A 23,581-nucleotide genomic window follows, 5' to 3' on the forward strand; every position below is an offset into this window, starting at 1 on the left:
TGTGTGCAGAAGTACTTCCTTTTGTTTGTTTTAAATCTGCCTATTCATTTTATTGATTGACCCTTAGTTGTTGTGTTATGTGAAGTTGTGACTGAGGTCCCAGGGGGGCCATGCTGAGATTGCTCAGTTAGGGCAAATTGTAAAAAAATGGGGCAGACAATCCCCAAAACTGGTGGTTATTTTAATACTTAGATCCACCAAGCTACCAACAAAACAGTTTGTATGGTACCTTATTGGTTACCCAGAAGCCAAAAACACAGCTCCCTTAAAGCAACCCAGCCTTTGGGCTCCCACCCTAACAACCAAGTCAAATGTGATAAGAATTATTTAAAATCTTGTTCATCATATGAAGTTCTACCTATCCCAAAGGACACATTACCTCCCCAGGTCAATGAATATTTTAGATCTTACCCAAAAACATGCTTATAACCAATTCTTATTAACTAAACTAAAATGTATTAAAAATAGAAAAGAGAGAGATTATTGGTTAAAGGATCATTATACGTACAGACATGAAAGAGTTCTTAGGTCAGTTTCATAGCAGAGATGATGAGCTTTAAATGTGCATAGAGTTCTTTCAGAATTAGTCCATAGGTTCGTTCAATCCAGCGTTCGATATCAGGGTGACCCAAAATGAAACTGGAGATCTCACTCTTTTGTCTCAAATTTCCCCTGGTGAAGCATAAGCAGATTTGAGATCAAGGGATCAGGTCCCAAATGCCCTTCATACCTTATTCGGCGTCCTCTTGATGGCATGCTGTCCTTGAGTGAACAATGGTATCTCTGAAGAAACCTCCCATTTCCTGAACATCAGCGGTAATTAGCTACATGGAAAGGCAGTGATATTACTACATTCACAGTTCAGTTAAATGTTAATATCGCCTTTTGATCTCTGAATTAACAGAATACAGAGATAGACAGGAAATGTTTGGTTACATTTGTTAACCTCTAACAATATATATGTAAACATACAAAACCACAAATATTATCTACTTATATGTCTCGAAAGATTGAATGCGGGTCAATTAGCCTGCTAGTTGGGTAACCCTTTCTGATCCTGTGCCACAGAAGTGTTAAATAACACTTCCCTATTCACTTTCTCCACATGATCGCGATTTTCTAGACCTCTATCTTATCTCCTCATAGTCATCTTTTTTCTAAACTGAACAGTCCCAGTCTTTTTAATCCCTGTCTCATATGCCTAATAGTTTTTATTGCCCTTCTCTGCAACTTTTCCAGTAATATATTGGAGCAATATATATACGGGGTAATGAGAACTGCAGACAGTATTCAAGGTGTGGGCATACCATGGATTTATAAAGTGGCATTACAATATTTTTGTTTTATTATCTTTCCTTTTCCTAATATTTCCTAACACTGTTAGCTTTTTTGACTCGACTGCTCATTGAGCAGATGTTTTCGGAGAACTATCCACAATGACTCCAAGGTTTCCTTCTTGAGTGGTGACAGCTCATTTAGACCCCACAATATTGTATGTATAGTTGGGATTCTTTATTCAAATGTGGATTACTTTTCATTTGTCAGTATTGAATTTTATCCGCCATTTTGTTGCCCAGTCAATCCAGTTTTGTGAGATTCCTTTGTGACTCTTTGTAGTCTGCTTTGGACTTAACTATCTTGACTAGAATCATAAAAATGTAGGTCTGAATGGGACCTTAAGAAATCATGAAGTCCAGCTCCCTGTTCTGTGGCAGAACCAAATAAAGCTAGACCACCCCAGACAGGTGTTTGTCCAACTTGTTTTTAAAAACTATCAATGATGCAGATTTCACAACCTCCCTTGGAAGCCTATTCCAGAGCTTAACTACCCTTATAGTTAGAAAGTTTTTCCTAACATCTAACCTAAATCTCATTTGCTGTAGAGAAAGCCCATTACTGCTTGTGCTGCCTTCAGTGCATGTGGAGAACAATTGATCACCACCCTTTTTATAACAGCCTTTAACATATCAGGTCCCTCCGTCTTCCCTTCTCAACACTAAACATGCCCAATTCCTTTAAACCATTCCTCATAGGTCAGGTTTTCTAAATCTTTTATCATTTTAGTTGCTCTCCTCCTGGACACTGTTCAGTTTGTCAACATCTTTCCTAAAGTGCGATGCTCAGAACTGGACACAGGACTGCAGCTGAAATCTCACCAGTGCCGAGTAGAACCAGACAGTTAGCTCCCATGACTTATGTCTGACAGTCCTGTTAATGCACCCCAGAATGGTATTTGCCTTTTTCACAGCTGCATCACATTGTTGACTCGTATTCAGTTGGTGATCCAATATAACCCCAGATCGTTTTCAACAGTACCACCACCTAGCCAGTCATTCCCCATTTATTGAATGTCATCTTGCTGAATTCAGACCAATTCTCCAGTTTGTCATGGTTGTTTTGAATTCTAATTCTATGTTCCAAAGTGCTTGCATCCTCTCCCAGCTTGATGTTACCTGCAAGTATTATAAAATGCTCTCCACTCCGTGATCCAAGTCATAAATGGATAGTCCTGGTCCCAAGATGGACCCCTTTGGGACCCCACGTAAAAAATTTTTTTGCTATTAGTCTTTGTGTCCTTAGTTAGTTGCTTTTCTAATTCTTTCTTGGCCTCCCTTATTATACTTTGACGCTTGACTTGCCAGAGTTTATGCTTCTTTCTGTTTTTCTTGCTATTTTTCTCTTAGTAGGTTGGGCTTAAAGAACCCATCCTAAATCAGAGCCCAGGGGGTCTGTGCGCATTGGAGGGCAGGGAGGGGCTTCTCTCTCTGCTATGCCATTCCTGAAGCCAGGCTGTCATTCAGCACTCTCTCAGTTACAATGGCAAGCGGTTTACCTAAGCCATGAGCCTGAGGAAAGAATCTTCTCTGGGTCAGGTCATGACATCGGGGGTGGGGGGTGGGGTTGCATCTGATGACTGAAAAGGAAAATGTTTGTGCCTAGGAGGTAGAGGCAGAAAAAAGTGCCTTTGGCAGCTGCTGGGCAGCTGCATTGCAGTCACTGATTCACTGGTTGGGAAGGAGTGTCCTTCAGAAACAAGGTTATCAGGATTTGCGGGCATGGAGGGAGGCGTGAGCTTGTAGTGTGTTCCTTGTGCGGCATGCAGCTTTGTCACTAAACGGCTTACAGGACTGAGAGGGCAGCAAGGTACAAATGGCTAGGGCTGAAGCTTCCAGTCTGTCCCTGAGGTCTCAGAGCTGGCTTAGTGTGATTTGCACGGGGGAAGATTCGCCCCCTCCCCCCAACACTGAAGGGAATTACGTGGACAGGTTCTGTTCACTTGGTGGCTTTCAGGGGCGGCTCCAGGAACCAGCACGCCAAGCGCGTGCCTGGGGCGGCAAGCCACGGGGGGATGCTCTGCCGGTCACCACGAGAGCGGCAGGCAGGTTGCCTTCGGTGGCATGCCTGTGGAGGGTCCGCTGGTCCCGCGGCTTCAGCGGACCTCCTGCAGGTGTGCTGCCGAATCCACAGGACTGGGGACCTCCCGCAGGCAAGCCGCTGAAGGCAGCCTGCCTGCTGCGCTTGGGGCGGCAAAATACCTAGAGCCGCCTCTGGTGGCTTTATGTGGAACTTCATACACCACTTTGAAGATACTTCCCAGTGTGTACCCTGTGGGGCTCTCCATTGCTTGTTGTCACCACACCTGAGAGTGCCAGGCCCCCAAAAGAGATTAGAGCATCTGCTCTCCTGGACCCCCCTGCTCCTGCTCTCTGAGAGTTACTCTCTTCCTGCCAGCAAAGAGCAGAGAGGGTTAAATGTGAAACACAGCACAGGGTTTAACACAAACCCAAAGAGTGCTATTTGACTTTGACTCCCCAGTTCATGCCCTGGCCATGTTTTATTTTACTCTGTTTAAAGGCAGAGCACAGTGCTGGTTGCCTGTGCTGGGAGGTGATTCCCAAACATCCTTTTGTCGGTGTTTATAATTCTTCAAATACTGTCACAGTGCATTAATCAAGGAGCTGCATTTCTGTGAATAAAGTGCCTTAATCCTGTGGCTTTAGAGGATCATTTCTGCATTCAATAAGATCCTCACAGCAAAAAATGCAGTTGAAAGGACTTTGAAATTTATTTGTGTTCCTGTTTGGACAGATTATTCCCAAGGATGCAAAGGGCCTACTGTGCTGGGCAAATGAATTCAGGTTTCTATCTTCTCCCAGGAGCTCTGCCCCCGTCTCTGGGAGATGTCCTGAGAACTGCTAGGGGACTGTGGGATGTGAACACCTCTAGCTGCAGCTCGGAAATAAAACCCAAGGAAGGGGAAGCTGTTGGGAAACCAGCTTCGTCAGTTGTGTGCTGCTGTTCAGTCAGCTCTTCTTCATTCTTCAGTAGGGTAACCAGATAGCAAGTGTGAAAAATTGGCACTGGGGGTGGAGGGTAATAGGAGTCTATATAAGACAAAGCCCCGAATGTCAGGACTGTCCCTATAAAATCAGGACATTTGGTCATCCTATTCTTCAAGGGTTTCTTTGGCTTTGGTCCGGGCTTAAAATAGAATTTCATTGGTGGAAAGAACATTGACCTGGAAGTGTATTTACAAGGCATCCTCTGTCTAGTGCAGAAATGCTGAGAGATACCACGTGCCAGAGCCTGTGCTCACACATTGTAAATCCTGTTATGTGTTAACCGGATTTGTGTGCTCTTTATCTTGAAAATTTGCCCTAAAACCTTTTCTGTTCATGGTGTGAGATTAATTTCCCTTTGTTGTTTTATGGAGGGACTTTCAGTGACAAAAGGCAGCATGGTGACCACTAGAGTGAAGTGTGGAAGGGCGGATGGTCTTTTGGAGCAAACAGGAGCTGCAGCTGCATTTAAGGAGTGGGATGAAGCTGCTGAGATGCTGTTGTGCCATGCTCACACCTTCCAGTCTTTCCAAGTCCACTGGCTGAGAGAGCCCTCTGGTTCTGGACTCCCAATTCTCATTCTTTGGAACACATCTGACCACACAGTCAAATCAGTCATTGCAATAACAGCCTGATAATATAAGACTCTCCTGTGTTTGTGCGGCATCTTCCATCGTGTGGAGCCCAAAACAGTTTTCCAAAACTACAAACATCTAGGAATCATTTCTCCGTTGTGATGTACAGAAATGAAATGTTGAACTGGAAACAGCACAAGTGCCGTATCGCAAGCTGGGGTGGAGAGCATGTGTGACATCCTTTTGCTTAAAAGTAAACCTTTATGGAGAGTAATTAGGGAGCCTGCAGTGCCACCTATTTCTGCAGCTGGGAGTAGGCTGCAAACACACCACTCACTTCTAGAATAAGGAGGTTTTGTTTTTGCAAAAACAGTGTTTTGAAGTGTGAGTGCTTCAGGGACATGTAGCTCCTTGATGGAGTCTAATTGGTGGGGAAGACTCAGGAAGTGGAGCAGGAGTGAGATGCAGAAGCGTGCAGAGACTTACAGCCCTGGCTTCACATGTTTATTGGCCACAATAAATATTTTCCTAACGTCAGCCCTTCTGAGCCACTTCCAGCTGCTCTGAGGATAGATAAATAACTGGCCTCCTCAGAGCAGTCAGTTACTGAGAATTTCGCCTCTTGAAGACTCCGTATGCTGTCTCTGCTGCCAGTGTACAGAAACCATAGCAGAATGGGTATGAAATAAACCCCTGAGCAATGGCCATCTTGGAAGCAAAAGCCAGAGCCATCATGCTCAGTGACGAGGACACCACTCCAGGCAGCAGAGATGTGTGCAGAGAGGAGAGACTCATGCACTCTTCATTCCTGCTGGCATTCTGCAGCTAATTCCCATTTAACTGCCGAGGCATGTGGGTGCTGTTACTAGTGTTGCTCAGTTGTGACTGTGCCCGGCAGGGCACCCTGAGTCTGTGACTGCAGGCAGATTTCACAATGTGCCTTTGTTCCTTGGTTTGTAGTTAGTCCTTAGAGCCGCTAATACGTAACCTTTACAGTGAGAGAATTGGGGCGAGGAAGGAAAAGCAAGATTAGACATATATTCCCATGCACAGACAGGCACATGTGTGCACCATTAAATTACCTTCCATGTGGGTGTTTGTATGCCTTGCACACACACCATTAAATTACCTTCCATGTGGGTGTTTGTATGCCTTGCACACAACATATGTGCCCACACAAATGCACAGATGTGGCAGAGGGTAGGGACTGCCATAATGCTTTGCATAGAGACCAGGATTGTCCTTCTTACAGAGCTGTGCAAAGTACCATGAGTATGAAATGGTTAGCAAAGTCTCCCTCTCGACTTCTTTCATGGCCAGTTTCATTTCCAGGGAGAGCCTCAGCTGGCAGATACATTCAAACAGCATCCAGTTTGCCACCGTCAGTGACCAGACAATGTGTGTTCCAAGTGACTAGGCCCACTCTGGAGTGTGTGTGCATAGCTACCAAGATTTGGGCAGTTCTGTGTGAGACATCTATGCAAATTATATAATATGTACAGAGGGTGTTACAATTTCACATCATATAACTTGTTTTTACCTTTTTTCTTAAATCCCCCTCAACCATCCCTGCTCCCTCCCCCCAACACACCACACCCTAGGAAAGTACGTACCAAAATGCATCTTAAAGGAGTATTGTTTAGGTCGCATAGTCAAACACTTGAAAGTTAAGAAATGCCAGAAGTAAGGAACATTACTGCTGCCCCTGTTGTTTATTCAGTATAAAGAATTTGGCACATTCAGTCTGAAAGGCAGTGTGGTCAAGTCAGATTTGGGCTGTATTGCCAACTCTACCAAGTGTCCTTGTGCAGCCGCAGTGACCTCTCTGTGAACTAGGTGAGTGATAGTTGCCTTCTCCGGAGATCAGGTTTGAGGCCTTGGTTAATAACAAGGCTGGTGAAATGCACAGCAATACAGTACACTCTGGAGAAGCCCTCCTGCCTCCCACCACAGTGCGCTCTGCTGCAGGGGACTGTGTGTGGTTCTTGTTTCCTTGGCGCTTTACCCAGCATGCAGTGTTGAATGAATTTAGATAGACTGTATGGGCCAAAGGTGTTAACATGACCCAGTGACTATCTAACATTAAACAGTTCCAAACAAGGTTTGAGGTATCCAGAGACCTCAGTCTGCTTGGTACCATGGTGCAGACACTGGTAAAAGTTCATTTAAACTTTTATTAAAGACCAAGAAAGACAGAAAAGAGAGTTGAAACATTTGAAATGTTAAGTATTAAGTCAGGCTTTCATTTTGCCAGCAACACTGGTTCCCTTCCCTTTAGCTGGAGTGAGTTTTTAAAAGGAAAAGCCCCCTTGTTGGATAGTCGTTTAGGTGGTATCAAAGATGGTAAGGACTGTTCTTTTATGAGAAAAGAGAAGAAGTTAGTTAAGATGGGTTGGAGCTGCCATCATTGCTATTGGTGTTAAAGTCCAGTCCTGTTTCCTGAGAAAACAAAACAATACAAACACACACACAAGAGAAGAGAAAGGAAGGGAAAGAGGAAATCCAGTTTCTGTCTCTGGTGTTGACTTTCACTTGCAACCTCATTGCTTGGAAAAACACAGGCCCACCACATGGTTTACCAGCCACTCCAAGACCTGGCAAACTTGTACCAGCATAGGGCTGTTTAGGGCATTGCTTTTATCCACCTCTTTCTAGCCACAGGCATACAACAGTGTTGCAAAATGTACAGTCTTGGCCAGCTAAGCCAGACTCATATTAGACGAAGGAAAAAGGAGATATAAGATGGGGAAGGAGAAGGACTTATGGGGGCTGGGGGAGAGAGAGACAGTCTGCCATCTGACTAGCCAGTGGAGGTGGCAGTGTCCTCTGGGTCTGGTCAGGAGGAAGGAGGTGGAGGATGGCAGTCGTGATGGTGAAGTTCACTCCTTCCCTTTCTCGTCTTCCAGTCATCCAGCATCGGCCTCCATCTGTGCCTTTATTTTCCACCCAAAGGTCTTTTTGAATAAAAATGCAGAGGAAGTGATGATGGGCCCAATTTTGACAGCAGCAGGCAGGGAGAGCTGTGTGACGCTCGGCAGGTCTTCACATGTGCCTGTGTGGTCAGTGGGGAGCATGTAGAGGTGTCTGCCCCAGACAGAGCCAGCTGAACACGTTGCAGCTTGTCACTGGCCCAGGCTAGTGGGTTGTTAATTATTGATTGAGGACCAGGGGCATGGATGGGTTCATAGGTGTGTCACACTCTGCTTGCTATTGGCAATCCTCCAGGAGGGGGAGAAGCATGAGAGGTTACAGAACGAGCAGGAGGAAGGAAAGAGAGTGTGTGGGGGGGTTTAACTTGTGTGCAATCCTTCATCGGAGCATGCACCTTTGACCTCCCAAACATGAGGAGGTGGCTGTGGGAGGAGTTCCCCCAACTGTCCTGGCTGAATTGCTCTGCATACAGGGCAGACGTGGTGGACAACCTGTCAGTATTAGGCTGAAGACCCCACTGGCACTGCCTGTAGTTTCTATGAGGCAATGTGTCCTAGTGGATAGAGGATTGGATTGGGACTCTGAAGATGTTGGTTCTATTCTTAGTTCTGCGGGGTGACCTGGAACAAGTCCCTTCCCCGCTCTTTTCTTCAGTTTCTCCATCTGTAAAGTGGGGCTAATGATACTGACCTGCTTTATGACACGCTTTGAGATCTGCTGACTAGAAGTGCTAGATAAGAGCAAAGTCTGAAGGCCTCAGCAAAACTCCCAAGGATGTGACTCACACCCCAATGTGAGGCTCCTGTTTCATGCAGTGACTTCAACCCCCAGTGCCTGGTACAAGCTGTGGGATTTTGGTTCCAGGATTCCCCTCAGTAGGAGTCATGCAGCCAGAGCCCTGAGCAGCGCCCCCGTGGCAGAGGAATGGGTTATTCTCCTCCTGTCTCTGGGTCTCCATGGGAGAACAAAACAGACCTTAGGCTGTGGAGTTCCTGTCCTCGGCCCAGGTCTTTCTCTCCCTCTCTCAAGTGTTTACAGTGAAGCTTATGCTGTGCTCTGCCTTGCTGACCTTTCTCTGCTGTTTCCTCCTCAGAGCCTGTGCCAGCAGCGAGACAGAGAGTGAAGCTGGGGACATCATGGACCAGCAGTTTGAGGAGATGAACAATAAGCTGAACTCAGTAACTGATCCAACCGGCTTCCTGCGAATGGTCAGCAGGAATAACCTTTTCAACAGGTGAGATCTGGACCCTGCACCAGCCAGCAGAGTAAGGAGATGCTTCGTTTCTTGGGGGACTTCTCTTTGGTGTATGGGATTCTGCCTCCTGTCGTGGAACAAATGTGAACTCACTCCCCAGGGGCACACCTGAGAACAGAGCTGTTCAGAGTAGGAGCCATGTTCTGTGATGTGCTGCCCCTGCCAGTAACCTCCCTGATGCTCTGCTATAAGGCCTCTTAAAAAGGGTGGCAGAGGAGTTTGTCAATGCTGTGTGCACTCCACAGCCTGTGAGTGTGTATCTGTCATTTCACCAAGCAGCTGTCACTGCAGTCCCTGGTGCTTCCCAGTGCGTTAGGTCTGCATGGCAGGTCCCTGGTGTGCATGAGGAATCTGCTCTTCTCCCCTCCCTGGGATACACATTGGCTTTTTGTCTTTCTACCCTTCCTTTCCCTCCCCTGTTAATTTAGTTAGACTGGGAAATACTTGCTCTGAGAGGAGGATCTTGCACTGTGCCTTGACAAGGGTCAGACTGGATAAGTCTGCTTCCATGGCTGGTTCCGCTTAGTGAGTTTTCTTTGGTGCTCGGGTGCTTTGTCCTGAAATTGTGAATTGGAACTAGTGCTTGGGAAGTCGCCAGCGCAGCATGGAGCGTGTGGGGAAGGGATGCCCAGCGTGGAGCACAAGGAAGGGGCGCATGGTGGCCTGTCAGTGAGCAGGCGGCTGTTGTATGTAAGGCTTGCTTTTCACCCTAGATCCACCTTAGGGGGGTGTCTGGCATAGCTGCTAGAGACTCAAACCCTAGAAGTTAAAGAGGGAAAGCCCTGCTAGGTCCTCGAGGGGCTATGGCAGCGGCATGCCCATATCCCCATGAAACCCAAGAACTCTGCGCAGCTAAGTAAGGAGAAGGGGCAGTGAGAGGGGTGAATGGCTGCCTCGCTCACCCAGACATACAGCGCTGGTCGGGGCTTTGTTGTCATCTGAGCAGTTAGGTTTTGGGGCCATTGTGGACCATGTTTCTGGGAGGGGATCAGAGATTTTCAGGATCGTGGAGTAAGCAAGAAGGGAATTATAAGTAAGGTTAAGGTGTGGCTCTGTCCCAAGGAGCAGTGGCAGGCATTCTGATAATCTTGCCCTTCCCTTTGTCCCCAGCCCCTCCCATGTGTACTGTTCTCGGCTAATGGAGATTCTGCAGATAGAGCTTGTGTCTTTGTCCCTGGGGCATGGAGTGAAAAGCTCTCTGTTTGCTGACTGTAGTTTCTCCTGGAAATGTTTGCTTCCCATTAATTTTAACTATGTCATTAATTAGCTGGAAAAATTATAGCATGGTGCATCGGCCGCCCAATCTTTGTTAATTTTCTGCGTCTTTGGAACTTGCTCAGGTCTCAGCCAGTCCCATCTCTGTGCTGATTAAACTGAGTCTGAGTTCAGGGTACATCAACACCTTTGCAGCTGGAAAGGAGTCAGGCCAGTTGGCAGTGTTTAATGTGACTGCTGGAGCACGTGAACTAGAACAGAGGCTCCTCTGAGTGTGAACCTGGGGCTGAAATGCTGGCACCAGCATTGGTCCATTTCGCCTCTCAGAATCTCCATTGCTCCCATTCAGACTTCCCCAAGAATGATGACCAGGGCACCAGTTGGGGGTCAAGAAGGCCTTCCCTGGGGTCTGCTGGGATGTTTTGCTTGCCTGTTTTCTACACTAGCTATGCCCTGTGACTGCAGGAGGGTGATGCAAATCAATTCTGTATCTGGGCTCACTACAAGTCAGTCATGTGGTACCTGAATGTCTTTTCTGTCATGTGGAAGCCAAGTGCCTCTTCAGGTGTATGAAGTGAGTCTCCTGGGAGCTGCACATGCAATAAGTCAGTTTGCAGATGCTGGGGGAGACATGGAGACTGCCTTCTATGACAAGATAACTGGCTCTCTGGATGAGGGGAAAGCAGTGGACATAATACTCCTTGACTTTAGCAAAGCTTTTGATATGGTCTCCCACAGTATTCTTGCCAGCAAGTTAAAGTAGTATGGACTGGATGAATGGACTATAAAGTGGACAGAAAGCTGGCTAGATCGTCGGGCTCAACGGGTAGTGATCCATGGCTCCATGTCTAGTTGGCAGCTGGTATAATCTTGCCACAACCATTTGATTCCTAGCCCATGCTTGGAAGCAAAGTGAGAGTAGGAGCCAATGCTGGGGTTTGACTGCCCTGTGCTGGCCTGGGTAGGCCTCTTCTCTCAGGTCAGCTCCTGACAGACAATTAAACGAAGGGTTGTGCACAGCGGGGAGGGTAGAGGGAGCTTTGCAAACCACTGATGATCTTCTATGTTCAGTACTACTGTACTGTGTGTTGTGGACTGTGCAGCTGGTGCCACGTGACACACAAGCCTGGGACAATGGGGAGAGCTTGCGCCTCACGGCCCCAGTTTGAGCAAGGAGTCAGGTTAAGTTCTAGGTGACAAAGAATTAGGCTGGAAGGAGAGAAAGTGGGAATGGACAGTGTTCCCACTCTGCTGATGCCCAGAATGAACAAGGGATGTCTGGCCTCTCAGAGAACACTATGGGAACACTATCCATTCTCATTTTAGGCTCTCAGACTAAAATCAACTGACTGAGTCAAATAGTGAGCAAGAATGAAAGTCACCGTCTAGTTCCCCAGAGCATGAGTCCTAGTCTATCCAGGCAGCATTGGCACATTAGCACCTCCTGCTGGTTGTGTATGTGCCTGTGAGATGCAGAAGCAAAGTGCGGGGTGTTGTACAGAAGTGAGGGGGTCTGTACGCCTTTTAACAGGAAGCTGTAGAACCTGTGGATCCCCAGCAGCAGGCTGACCGGAGTGGGGGCAGGAAATTGAAGGCTTTCGTCTAGTCTCTATTCATAGAAAGACACACTTTCTAAGAACGATGCAAGGCCCGAACAGGATGCTCATGTCTTACATTTGGATGCCTAAGTTCATCAGAAGGATATTTGCCTGGCAACAAGCCAGCGTAAGTGCCCCCTCGTCCAGGACTTGCACGTGCTGTTAAGAAATGAGGCTCCTCAACCGCTGGTCAGCTAGGGTGTGTCTCCACAGCTGCTGGGAGCCCAGGCGACAGCATCTCACCAGTTGGTTTGGGTTAGCAGCTGAGAACAGCTGTGCAGACATTGCTTTGAGCTCTAACCCAACTGGAATATCCACATTGCTGGCATGAGCCCCACTAACACATCTGTCATCCCAGGCTGCAAGCCATGCTCCCAGCAGCTGTGCAGACGCCTCCATGTCAGGAGGCAAATGGATGTTCTTGAAAGGAAGGTGCTGCTTGGGAATGAGCCCGCTGCAGGATGTGGCCACCTAACTTAGAGATTCTGGCTTCTAACAGAAGGATGATTTTGTGCTGGCTCTTCTTGGAGCAGCCGAACCCCTGAGGGAGAGTTAGAGAAGAAACGGGCCCTTGGAAAGGAAATGGGCACTGAAAGGACAAGATGATGTAAGAACAGCGATGTGGGTCACCAGCGGAGTTACTGAGAAGTGACTGATGGGAGCCACTCCTATCTGCATAGGCTGGCACCTCTTTTCTCAGACCCTCCCCAGCCTTCCAGGAGCCAGTCGGATCTCCAACATGGAACCTCATTGCCTATCTCCATCCCTCACAACATGGGCCCTGATCCTCCCAGGAGACAGGCCCTTCCCTCTCATGGACCCAGCTTGCCCCACTTCTCAGTTGATGGTTACCCTCCTGCAGACCAGGTCCCTGCTCTCAGCCCTCACACTACAGCTTCCAGCATGCTTCAAGGGTGAAAGGTCCTTTGGGGGAGGGATAGCTCAGTGGTTTGAGCAATGGCCTGCTAAACCTAGGGATGTGAGTTCAATCCTTGAGGGGGCCACTTAGGGATCTGGGGCAAAAATCAGTAGTTGGTCCTGCTAGTGAAGGCAGGGGGCTGGACTCAATGACCTTTCAAGGTCCCTCCCAGTTCTAGGAGATTGGTATATATGTCTCCAATTATTATTATATAGTACTGCAGGAACTTGGGCTCTAAAAGGCAAATGGGAGGAAGGGAGAAGAGCAACTTGAGGTGAGAATTCACCTCTTCCAAGGCCCTAGTGTGAGTTCCTGTTCTGCCTGCCAAGAATCCTGGAGCGCAGTGTCTCTTCCCTGAGGATTTCAGGTTCTGCTCTGTGTGCTTACGGGGTGGTGCTCAGAGCCCAGCGAAGCCCCAGTGGGGCCAGACAGGTATCAGTTTGTCACCAGCTGTGGAGTCCCAGAGCCCATGTGTGCCCAATGAGCAGAACATAGAATCCAAGAGAACAATCGAAATTAGGCTGGACATGAGGGGGGGGGGGGCACAAATATGCAAATGATACATTACTGTGAAACCAGCCCCGCTCAACATGTGGAATCCAGAGGAGCAACATGGGCAGCCTGCGGCTCTTGCCTAAGAATGCAGGAACAGGATCTTCCTGGCACCCGTCACTGAAAGGAGCTCAGGGCAGGGAACAGGCCCAGGCGACCATAGACAGGTAGGATCGCAGCTAATACCTGAATTGTGGCATCACTGGACTTTGCCCCCCATGTGCAGAAGGGACCTTGTGTCTGTCCGGAGCTGGCTGAGAGCAGCATGAACAGAACTCAGCAGAGCCACCCTCACCCGCAGGCAGAGGGGTGTCACTGCCAAGTGCCTACATCAGGGGAATCAGTAAGCTGCTCCCAGTTGCACCCTATGCCCTGGCTGTGCAAACCTCCAATTCCAAGCCCCACCAGGCTGGCTACCAGCCTGCAATGTTTTATCAGGATGGTTTGAGGGCAGAGGGAGGGTACTAATCTAGATGCCCATTATCGTGGTGTCCAGGATCAGAACAACAGCTCCACAAAACGTGAAAGTAACTCAAAGGACATAGCACAGCAAAGGAGGGGGCCGAAATTCATAAAGGGCGACAGCAGCCCATGACCCTACCATAGCTGTACACGCCCTGTATACCCCTCCCAGATGCAGTATGTCTTATCTCATTCAGGGTTTTACCTGCTGCTCATCCCCCTGGTATCTGAGCATGCTCACATCCCCCGTACAGCATACATTCCAGCACAGCTGAGAGCAGAGCGGCTTGCCGGGTAGCGCCGGGCTCTCCTGCTGAAGGACAAGCATGCAGTCTTTCTGGAGCAGTGTCAGGCCTGATCAGACAATGGAGGGATCTGGCTGGCCTAGGCTGACGCTAGTGTTTGGGAGACAGATGAAAGCAGTGGCTGAGATGCCCCTTATCTAATTGGCCCTGTGCCAGCTAGGGATATTGGCCTGCTTTGAGCAGCACTGAGGCTGCCGGAACACAGGCCGCACAGGCAGAGAGAGTTGGGTGGTCTGTGGGTTTGTGAACCAGTTGAAAGCAGCCCCGGGAGCTCAAAGCTGGGTATTTCTAGCACTTGGTGCAGCTCGGTGTGAGAATGAGAAGATCCTGACTGTCTAGCTGGGGTGGCATCTCTGGGACCAGGCTCTCTGGGTGCCAAGCATGGTGGAGGCATGTCCAGGGGATGCTGTGAGAGCGCTTCTGGTGGGCATGAGCTGAGCTGGGCTGGCCAGACTCGGCAAGAGAACAAGAAACCCAGTGTGTGAAAAATGGTACTTCCTAAATTTGTTTTCCTGGGGCTTTATCACAAAACCAAGACCTTCACATTGATTTGGGAGAGCTGTAGCCCAGAATTGCCAATTGCCTGGTGGTTGTGGCACTAAGCTAGCTGAAACGGCAGCCACATCTTCTGCTCCCAAGTTCCATCCTGGACCTGAGAAATCTTTCCAAGGACAGAATGTTACACTGAACATAAGAACAGCCATACTGGGTGAGACCAAAAGTCCATCTAGCCCAGTATCCTGTCTTCTGACAATGGCCAATGCCAGGTGCCCCAGAGGATATGAACAGAACAGAGAATCACTGAGTGATCCATCCTTCACCCATTCCCAGCTTCCCTCCCATCAGTTCCCACCCAGCTCTACAGCTTGGCTGTTGCCCCCAGAGTCCTGTCTCAGGGTCCCCAGAATCCTGTCTAAGTGGTGCCAGGCCCCGATGCATGGAGGTGGGATCGGCAGCCTTGTCTCTGGGGTTCCCTGTGTGACCCTCTCCCCCACTCAGGTGTCCTCCCACGTCTGTCCTATAGTCACACAGCAGTACCTCTTGGGCCTGGCTGAGACCAGATCGGTGGGAGGTGCAGCACGTGATCGCTCCCCTTTTCTCTAGGGAGCTTGCAGGGTCACTCCTGGACCTCTTTGAGGGCAGAAGCAGAGTGACACTGATATGCAGTCACCTCCACACTCTGGTTTGTGCTGTTCTCTACCCTTTCTGGTCATGGGTTCCCTCATACAAAGGATGAGATCAGCGAGTCTGCAGAGTCTGTGCAGGGTTGAGGTATTGTTCCAGGCATTAGGGGAGAACACACTGCACACAGCCAGGCCAGGAACACTGTGGCTCACACCTGCTGGTAGGTTGCAGCAAGAGCATCTGCAGGAAACCGGCCCCAGGGCCCTGTAAATGGGACACATGGCCAGGCCTTCTCACTGACACAAGAGCTGCTGGGATGGGGAGTGTGTCCACACAAGGGAGGTTGGCAGGTGCCAGGTCTCACATGTCACACACAAAGGAGCTTTGTCCTTCCTCCCCTCCTGCTGATTTGTTCTCCTCCAGCTCCAAAGGTTTGGAAAGTGAACGATTTATGTTACTGCTTTGGATTTGGACTAATAAAAAAAATCTGAGTGGTAAGCTGATAAATCCAAGGCTGCCTGTCTGCAAAACCCTTTCAGGATGGAGACTTTGCTGATTAGAGTAATCAAGCCGCCTGTAATAAATATCTGTTATAATTATTTAATGGGGAGAGAGAGGATAATAGTGCCACCTGCTGGCACATACCTGCTTTCTGCAATGCTGGGACATTACTCCTGTGAATAGCCCTCTACATCCATCCACCTCAAAGAAGCAATTGGACGTCCCAGTCCTGTGGAGCTTGGAGGTGTAGGAGTGGAGTGATGGGGCCTGGGTGGAGCTGGGGAAATATTACTTGGATTTCCTGAACTGATTTTAAAATCTGCACTTTGCAAAGCATGAGAACAGTTAAACTCCATGAATTGAGAGCAGCTCTCTCAGCCAGCTCAATAGAGCCAGAGAGCAACCTGGTCCACTGGGGCAAGCACAGGGCTGGGGCCAGTCCTAGCTGTGCCACAGACTTATTGTGTGGCCTTGCGCAAGTCACTGTTGTCAGATTATCAGTTGTGCTGAGCATGCCATAGCTCCTGTTAGCTCCCATCAAATGACTCAGGCCCTTTCAGAAAGGGGAATAATCTCTCCCACCCTCGTTCAGGGGCTGCGAGGACGAATTAGATCATTTTTCTGTGGAATATTGAGGACCCAATTCTGTGCACAGTTTTGCATCTGTATTTGTGTAAGTGGTTGTAATTGCACATGTAAATGGGGAATTGTGCGCACAATCAAGCATCTTGCAGGCACAGTCCTGATGCCTGAGCATACATGCGCAGTTCCAGGCACAAGCAGACCTCTCATCTTTGTAAGAATGTAGGGGAGATTTTTAATGGCTCAGAGAGCCTTAGGGTGCTAAATTAGGGCTCCTAATTGCCATTTCAAACATCTCCCCTTTTAAGCCCTGAATGTAAAGTGCAGTTAATGCTGAGCAGCTTCCTTCCTTCCGTGAATGGAGTGCAGCCAGTCCCAGGGCATGGGCTGTGATCTCAGCAGTCAGGGAGCTAGGGAATGAGAGGTGTTAATCACAGCAGAGGATTAAGGTCTCCTGGGGTCCTGGGATGGAGCAATTGGGGGGACCTCCAGCACCAGAACTGTGGCCCCACCCCACCCCTTCCGCCTGCAGTCTAACCCCCATTCCACCTACAGCCCTGCCCCATTCTGCCCCTTCCCCCACAGCCACACCCCAGGCTCCTTCCCCCTCTCCACTGTTGCCCTGCTGTGGCCCCAGGGCCATGGCAGGGAGCAAGAGCCCTGGGGCCACAGCAGGGGGAGATTTTTCTGGGGCCCCAAATTGGCTAGGGACCCTGGGCCTGTCCCTATGGGCCTGTGCAGTAATCCACCTCTGGTTACTCAAGAGTCAATGAGATGAGAGGGTGTTTCTCAGGGGCAGAAGGAGTGTTATGTGTCAATTCTGTGGCTTCACCAGCATACTAGCCTAGTGTGTTAAGTGTAAAGACGGAGCAGGGATGCACCCTTCGCAGGGTATATAATCTACTGAGAAAAAGCTATGCTAATAACAGAGGCTCTGTTAATGTCTTTCACTGGATTGATTGGCCTGTCCATTAGGAACTTACTTTGGCTTTGATTTCCTGGGTTTCTGAGTACTTCACACTTCTGGCTTTTGTCTCTGTCATCTGTTGATAGCACTCTGGGTGTGTGGTTGTGGGTGTGACCTGCACAGAGAAATGGGGACCTTCAGCACAAGGAATAGAAACATGCAGCCCTGGGAAGAGAGGATGGCAAAGTCTCTTCAGCTTCTTTGTTCCAAAAGAGGCTTGAATAAAGACTTTGCAGCCCAAGTGTGTGGCATAGTTTTACTTTTAGTCTAATATGCTGATGCAGATTCTGCCGAAGGCCTGGCAGGCTGGGTGAGAGGGCGAGAGGCAGGGTCCCAGAGCAGTCAGGGGGCTGGAGGTGTAGCTGAGTAGTGACTGCACAGCACCTCAGAACAATTGTTTCATGACTGTGAAAACCATGGACTGACAGTAACAGTGTGAAGCTGTGCTCTCTGCCCAGGTAGCACAGGAGGCTGGCACGGGACCGGGGAGGGTGGTTTTGGGCGGAGATGCCATATGGCCATGGGGTGCATGTGGGGTATGTTTGATGGAGTCCCCGGGTGCCTGTACAGGATTTTTATGGGACTTGTTTGGCAGAGGTGCTGCATGCCCAGGGGGCGGGTGGGGGGACTGGGATTCAACAGAGCTGCCCTGTGCCCTGCAGACGTGGTGGGGGGAGGCTTGTTTTTCCTGTGTGATACTGTGTGTTTGGCAGAGGGGGCGTGTGCCTGTGCAGCATGGGGTGAGGGTGGGGTGTTTGGTGGAGGGGCCGTGTGACCATGCAGCAGGTGGGGTGGGGATGGGGTGTTTGACGGAGGGGGCGTGTGCCCGTGCAGCAGGTGAAGTGGGGGTGGGGTGTTTGGCGGAGGGGGCGTGTGCCAGTGCAGCACGGGATGGGGTGTTTGGCGGAGGGGCCGTGTGCCTGTGCAGCACAGAGTGGGGTGTTTGGCAGAGGGGCCGTGTGCCTGTGCAACATGTGGGGTTGGGGTGGGGTGTTTGGCAGAGCAGCTGTGTGCCCGTGCAGCATGGAGTGGGAGTGGGGTATTTGGCGGAGGGGCTGTGTGCCCATACACCATGTGCAGGGGAGGTTGAGTCTGTCCCCGGGCTCTCAGCTCTGAGCAGCGTGAGAACACCAGCGGGAGAAGGAGAGGGAGCATCTCACTGGGATGGTAAGTCACCGCGCCCGGCAGGGTCCCTCCAAACTCCAGCAAGGGGATGGTTCGTGCTTGGCTCGGTTCCCAGTGACCCAGGACTCAGTGGGTGCTGCTGGCCATTTGCAGGCAGATGTGACTCTGGGCTCTGCAGAGCCACACACTTGGCTTTAACACCTTCCTGGGACTCCGGTGGGGCCTGGCCAGAACCCAACGGTTCAAAACATCCTTCTTGTTCTTTGTTGGGTGCTGTAAAGGTCAAGGCAGAGCTCATTGTCCAGTTCTTGCACCCAGACCAGCCGCTGGGCATCAGGAGCCCTGGCAATTATTTTTAATTCCGCTTCCTTCTTTCTGCTGATCCTGGGGAAGAGAGGGCAGCCAAGGGCGGGGGAACCTCACCCAAGATGGGAGTGTGAATGAGGAGTGGATGGGGCCTGGCACGCTGGTGCTGGGAGGCTGTTCTGTCCACAGTGATGGGAGCTGGGGAAGGGCACTACAGGAACAGTGCGGCTGGAGTGAAGGGGCCCGGGGAGACAAGAGATGCCATCCAGGTGGAGGTGGGGAAGTCACAAAGATGCGGATCTTGAACTGGATTCAGGGTACAAAGGGAAGGCTGTGGAGGGCTCAGTGGGGGAGTGATGTGCTGAGGTGGGCTGGGTTTTGGGGGGCCGTAAGAGAGTACAGGCAGGAGATGGCTTGGGCCTGGAAAACTACAGGAGCTGTTGTATTAAAAGTGAGACCCACCCCACTGTCCTAGTACATGTTGTGCAGGAAAGAGCCCAGCAGGCTGGGGAGAAGCAGGGAATGGCCCCGGGTTGTGAATGTGAGTGGCACAGAGGATCTTGTCAGGCTGCAGCCTGCTGGAGGTCACTGCATGCTGAGAGAAAGCTGACTCAGAACAGACCCTTTGCTGTGTGCAGAAGGGGCTGCCAGGAATCCAACTCAGCAGCCCCTCTTGGGCCAGGTCTGGGGAGAAGGGTTTGGTGCAGTGGCACAGGGGCATTTTGAGGGCACAGCTTTGGGGGCTGGTATTTAGACACTGTACAGTGGCACTAGCAGTGCTCACGTCTGGACCTCAGCAATGAACCGCAGTGCCAGCTAGTGCAGAGGGTGCAGCTCTAAATGTCCAGGCCATGGTTGGGAGAAGCAGCAGTTTGTGCTGCCCCCAGGGAGCAGAAACGAGGGAGCAGAGTGTCTCCCAGCAACGAAATGAGGTGGCAAAGATGGAACACTAGCCAGGAGATGAACCTGCAGGGCCATGGATTGAGGAGTCCACTGAGTTTTTGTCCTGCACTCACTTCAGGAGGAAGCTGCAGTGAGGCAGGCTGGAGTCTGGGTGCTGGGGCTGGGAGGCTGAGCACTGAACTGCCCCCTGAAAAGTGCTTGGGTAACAGTTGTGAGAGGGGCCACTCACTGATCCCTGGACTGCCCATGTGCGGCATTGGCTCCCTCCTGCCAGCGCTAGGACTGGGTCCCAGAACACCTGATTCCCTTTGGTCTACTGTGTGTGTGTGTGTGGCCGTGCATATCCTGCGACTCTCTCAGGTCAGATTCCAGTGCTCTGACTGCACCCAGTGGAGAAATGCTGTGTGACACCTTTGGCCGTGGATGCACAGGACTTACCCTGGGCCCAGTGCTGTCCGCTTGGCTTAGGGGGATGTTGGGCTTTCTCAGAGTCGCTCTCATGGCTGAAGGACGCAGCTGTGTCTAACTGAGGCTGTAGCTCCCAGCCAGCAGCTTGCTGGCTCCCAGCCCAAGGGGGGGAGCTGTGCTCCCTTAGCGAGGCTTTCAGCTGTATGGGGCCATGTCGACTAAAGGCAGCAAGCACAGGTGTCTGCCCAGTGCTCCCTTTGTCGTGTTTGCCTTTTGATGCCATCTCAGATTAATTGGTGCCTAGCGCCTATGTAAATCTCCATGTGGCTGCAGATGAGTCTTAATGGGTCTCATGTTCGCCTGCACACAATCACTGCGCACAAGTATGTAATTAAGTGCCTTGAACAGCACTTTGGGACATTTGATTCTGTAGAGAAACTCCATGGAAATGTAGGCTGTTGTCTGCAGCTGGTTCACACTGCGGTTTCTCTCATTGTTCAGTGTGGTGTGCGACTGAATGGGAGAATCAAACCAGGGAGGAAAGCTGCTCCTGGAATACCAGCCTTTCCTGGGCAGGCATAGGGACTGGCTTGTGGGAAGCTGGGGTGATGCCTTGGCAATCCACTTCAAATCTCCATGCCTTTCCAGTTAACCTCTTGCTTTCCTTCTATCCGCAGGAGCTGTCAGAGCATGACTAGTCTGTTCAGCAGCACCATGGGCCCTGCTAAGGATGGAACATCCTCTCTTCCCAGGAGGCAGAGCACCTTCTCCAAATCCCCACTACGTGCGCTCTACGACCTGTTGATAGGGCCCATGGAAGGGGTAAGTGCCTTGCTACAGGCAAAAGTTGCAGAGTCCAACCTACCAGAACTTTCTGGGGCCTGGAAAGGAAGAGGCTAGATAACTCATGGTTTGGGAACGAAGCACAGAACCTTTCACCGGTGGGTGCCTGGTTCCAGCGCGAGGCAGCTGGGTGACTGGATAGCTCAGGGAGTTGGTTATATGGAGCATTTCTGGGTTAAATCCAGGAGAGGAATAGCGACTGCAAGTACTTCACATGGGAGGCTGTTCAGTGGACCCGACGTGAAATGAGTTTCATAAAGAGTGAACTCTCTTCTCCCCCTCAAGGAGATCCCTCTTTGGACAGGGATCTCAGGGAGTGCCACATTCGTGGGGAAGCTTGCCCTCGTAATGCCTATGCTGTATCCATTCTTAGGATAAAGAGTGCCTCAGTGTCCCAGGCTCTCAGTCCAGGACTATTCATTGTTACCTTCTCCTGTGACTTGTTTCCAGACAGAACCCAAACCCTGCCAGTGTATCTGTTCTCACATAACAGCGATAAAAGAGCCCTCTGCCCAGCCTCTTCTCTGTGCTTTCCACTGCCTGGGGCAGCTAGTGCAGCTGCATTAATGCATTCACTTACCCCAGGCTGGGGCACTGTCTGAAATGCTGAGGGTGGGGGTTTGTGCCTGCGGATTTCCATGTAGGAGTCCCACGTGTTTGACTCATCTTGGTCTGTGCTGGTGGGTCTTGGGCCATGGGCATGGCCTGCCCCTGGGTACAGAGTGAAACATTTTTCTTGACCCACCAAAAGAGGGGCTGGGCGAGGAGATGGGATCTGGAAAAGGGGGCAGTCTGGCTACAGGGTGACCTGTAGAATGGAGTAGCTGCAGGTTGAAATCATCCCTGGCTCCCTCAGTGGGTAGCATCAAAAGCTCAGGCCTGCTTGCCAGGCAGGTCCCCACGCCCCTTTCTAAGGATGCTGATAAGCGTGACATCCACTGAGCTCTGGCTGACTGAACATCCTGTGCAGAGCACTCCCAGGCAGCTTGTTTTCAGGGAGCGGGAGAAGGTCTGACTATTACTGTCTTCTTAGATTCCTCAGCTTTCCCCCATATTGTGTTTTTACCAGAGAGCCTCTCCAGGGCTCTTGATGTTTTTACTGCCCATCTCTGAGCCTGTGAATTTCTGCTGCATCTTTTCAGAGACAGGGTGCTCTGTGGCAGGGTGTTCCATGCAGCAGGTATGGGATGTGTGGAGTGTCTAGTGCAGAGGGGTTGGTCACATGCTGGATGTGTGATGGGGTGTTCCAAGTATCAGTTAATCACATGCAGAGAATTGGAAAGGTGCCACATGAAGCACAGTGCCACGGTGGTCATACGCAGGAGCACATCACACGGAGTGGATGTAATGAGATGTCGCACCATTGGTATGGAATGGAATTCTACCAGACTAACAAGATCTCTGCCTGAACTCCGGGTGAGGAGTCTGGGGACTGGGATTCTAATCCCAGCTCTACCAGTGACTTGCTGAGTGACCAGGGGCAAGTCACGTCCCCTCTCTGGGCTCCCTTTTCAAACTCTGAAGAGGCTTGAGTTAGTGATAGACGAGAATCGACTTCCGAGGTTGAATGCGGAACATGTAGCAAGCAGGCCAAGGGTAAAAGAAGGTTGATATAAAGAAGCCTTTTGCTAGTTACTCCCTGATCTCTTTGCATGTGTGCGGGATCTTTGCTCTCCCCTCGCCTGCTTGTTGTCTATTTGCCTTTAAGCTCTTTGGGGCAGGGCTCATGCTTTACTCTGCGTTTGTATCACACCCATCCTGATGAGTAGGTCTAGGTGCTGCCTCAAACATAAATGACAATCTGCATAGTGAGGATGCTCCCTTACCCCTCTCCTGGGCCATGCAGGTGGATAGCTACTGTTGGCAGAGCCCTGGAGTACGCCACCGTGGAATTGCTGACTGTTTGCCAGTTGCTGCTGTTAACTCCTGCTTGTCAGCCCACTGACCCTGTACTTTCCAGGACTGACTTTAAGGTTGCTCCCCAGCCTTTCTGCAACTCTCCTTTCTGATGCTCCTCCTGCACCCTCATTAGATCCCCCAGAATTCCCTTCCTCAAGGCTGAGAAAGGCCAAGGGTGATTCCTTTCCCCTAACCCCAGCCCAAACCTGGCTGTCCCCTGCGCTGCCGTCTCAATCTCAGCTCTGTCCTTCTGAGAAAGAGGTGACCAGAATTGCAGACAGCATTCTAACTAGAGGCCAGACTAGCTTGTCTTGAATTATGCTCCACACCTATTGCAAAGCCATGCAAGTTATACCACCACAGGATAGTTCTCATTTCCTTTTATGCTGTTAAACAACATGCTGACGGAGTCAGTGAATCCCCAGAGCCTGCATTCTCTAGTGCACTGCCATGTGAAGGGTGTTTTCATCCCAGGTTTCCTTAGGCTTCTGTATATCGAATGGTGTGAGTCTGAGTAGACTCGAAAGCCTCGTCCTCCTCTCCGTTCCCCACCCATCCTGCAATGCTGTGTTACAACAAGAGCCTGGCATAGCCAGTAAGAAAGTGCTAGCCAGGGCCCTAGGCACAGGCTGGGAGGAGACGCTGCTGGGATGTGCTCTGTGCTGGGCACAGGTTGGGTTGCTGGCTGTTCTGGAGCTGAGGCAGGATATTACTGTCACTCTAGTGGTTTGGGGCACATGGAGATGTGAGGTTTCTGGGGGCACTCTTGT

At 50.3% G+C, this 23,581-nt stretch overlaps 1 protein-coding gene across 3 annotated transcripts in view; it reads left to right on the forward strand.

Moving 5' to 3' along the window:
• TTC28 (tetratricopeptide repeat domain 28) overlaps positions 1-23,581 on the forward strand; it is a 484,889-nt gene that overhangs the window by 424,525 nt on the left and 36,783 nt on the right. For all 3 annotated transcript variants that reach the window (XM_075059934.1, XM_075059935.1, XM_032769852.2), the window contains exons 12-13: positions 8,940-9,080; positions 20,747-20,891. In XM_075059934.1, the coding sequence (XP_074916035.1) occupies positions 8,940-9,080; positions 20,747-20,891 (286 nt within the window). The remainder of the gene's footprint in view (positions 1-8,939; positions 9,081-20,746; positions 20,892-23,581) is intronic.

The sequence above is a fragment of the Chelonoidis abingdonii genome, chromosome 22, assembly GCF_003597395.2.
Source record: "Chelonoidis abingdonii isolate Lonesome George chromosome 22, CheloAbing_2.0, whole genome shotgun sequence".
NCBI classification, from domain to species: Eukaryota; Metazoa; Chordata; order Testudines; family Testudinidae; genus Chelonoidis; species Chelonoidis abingdonii.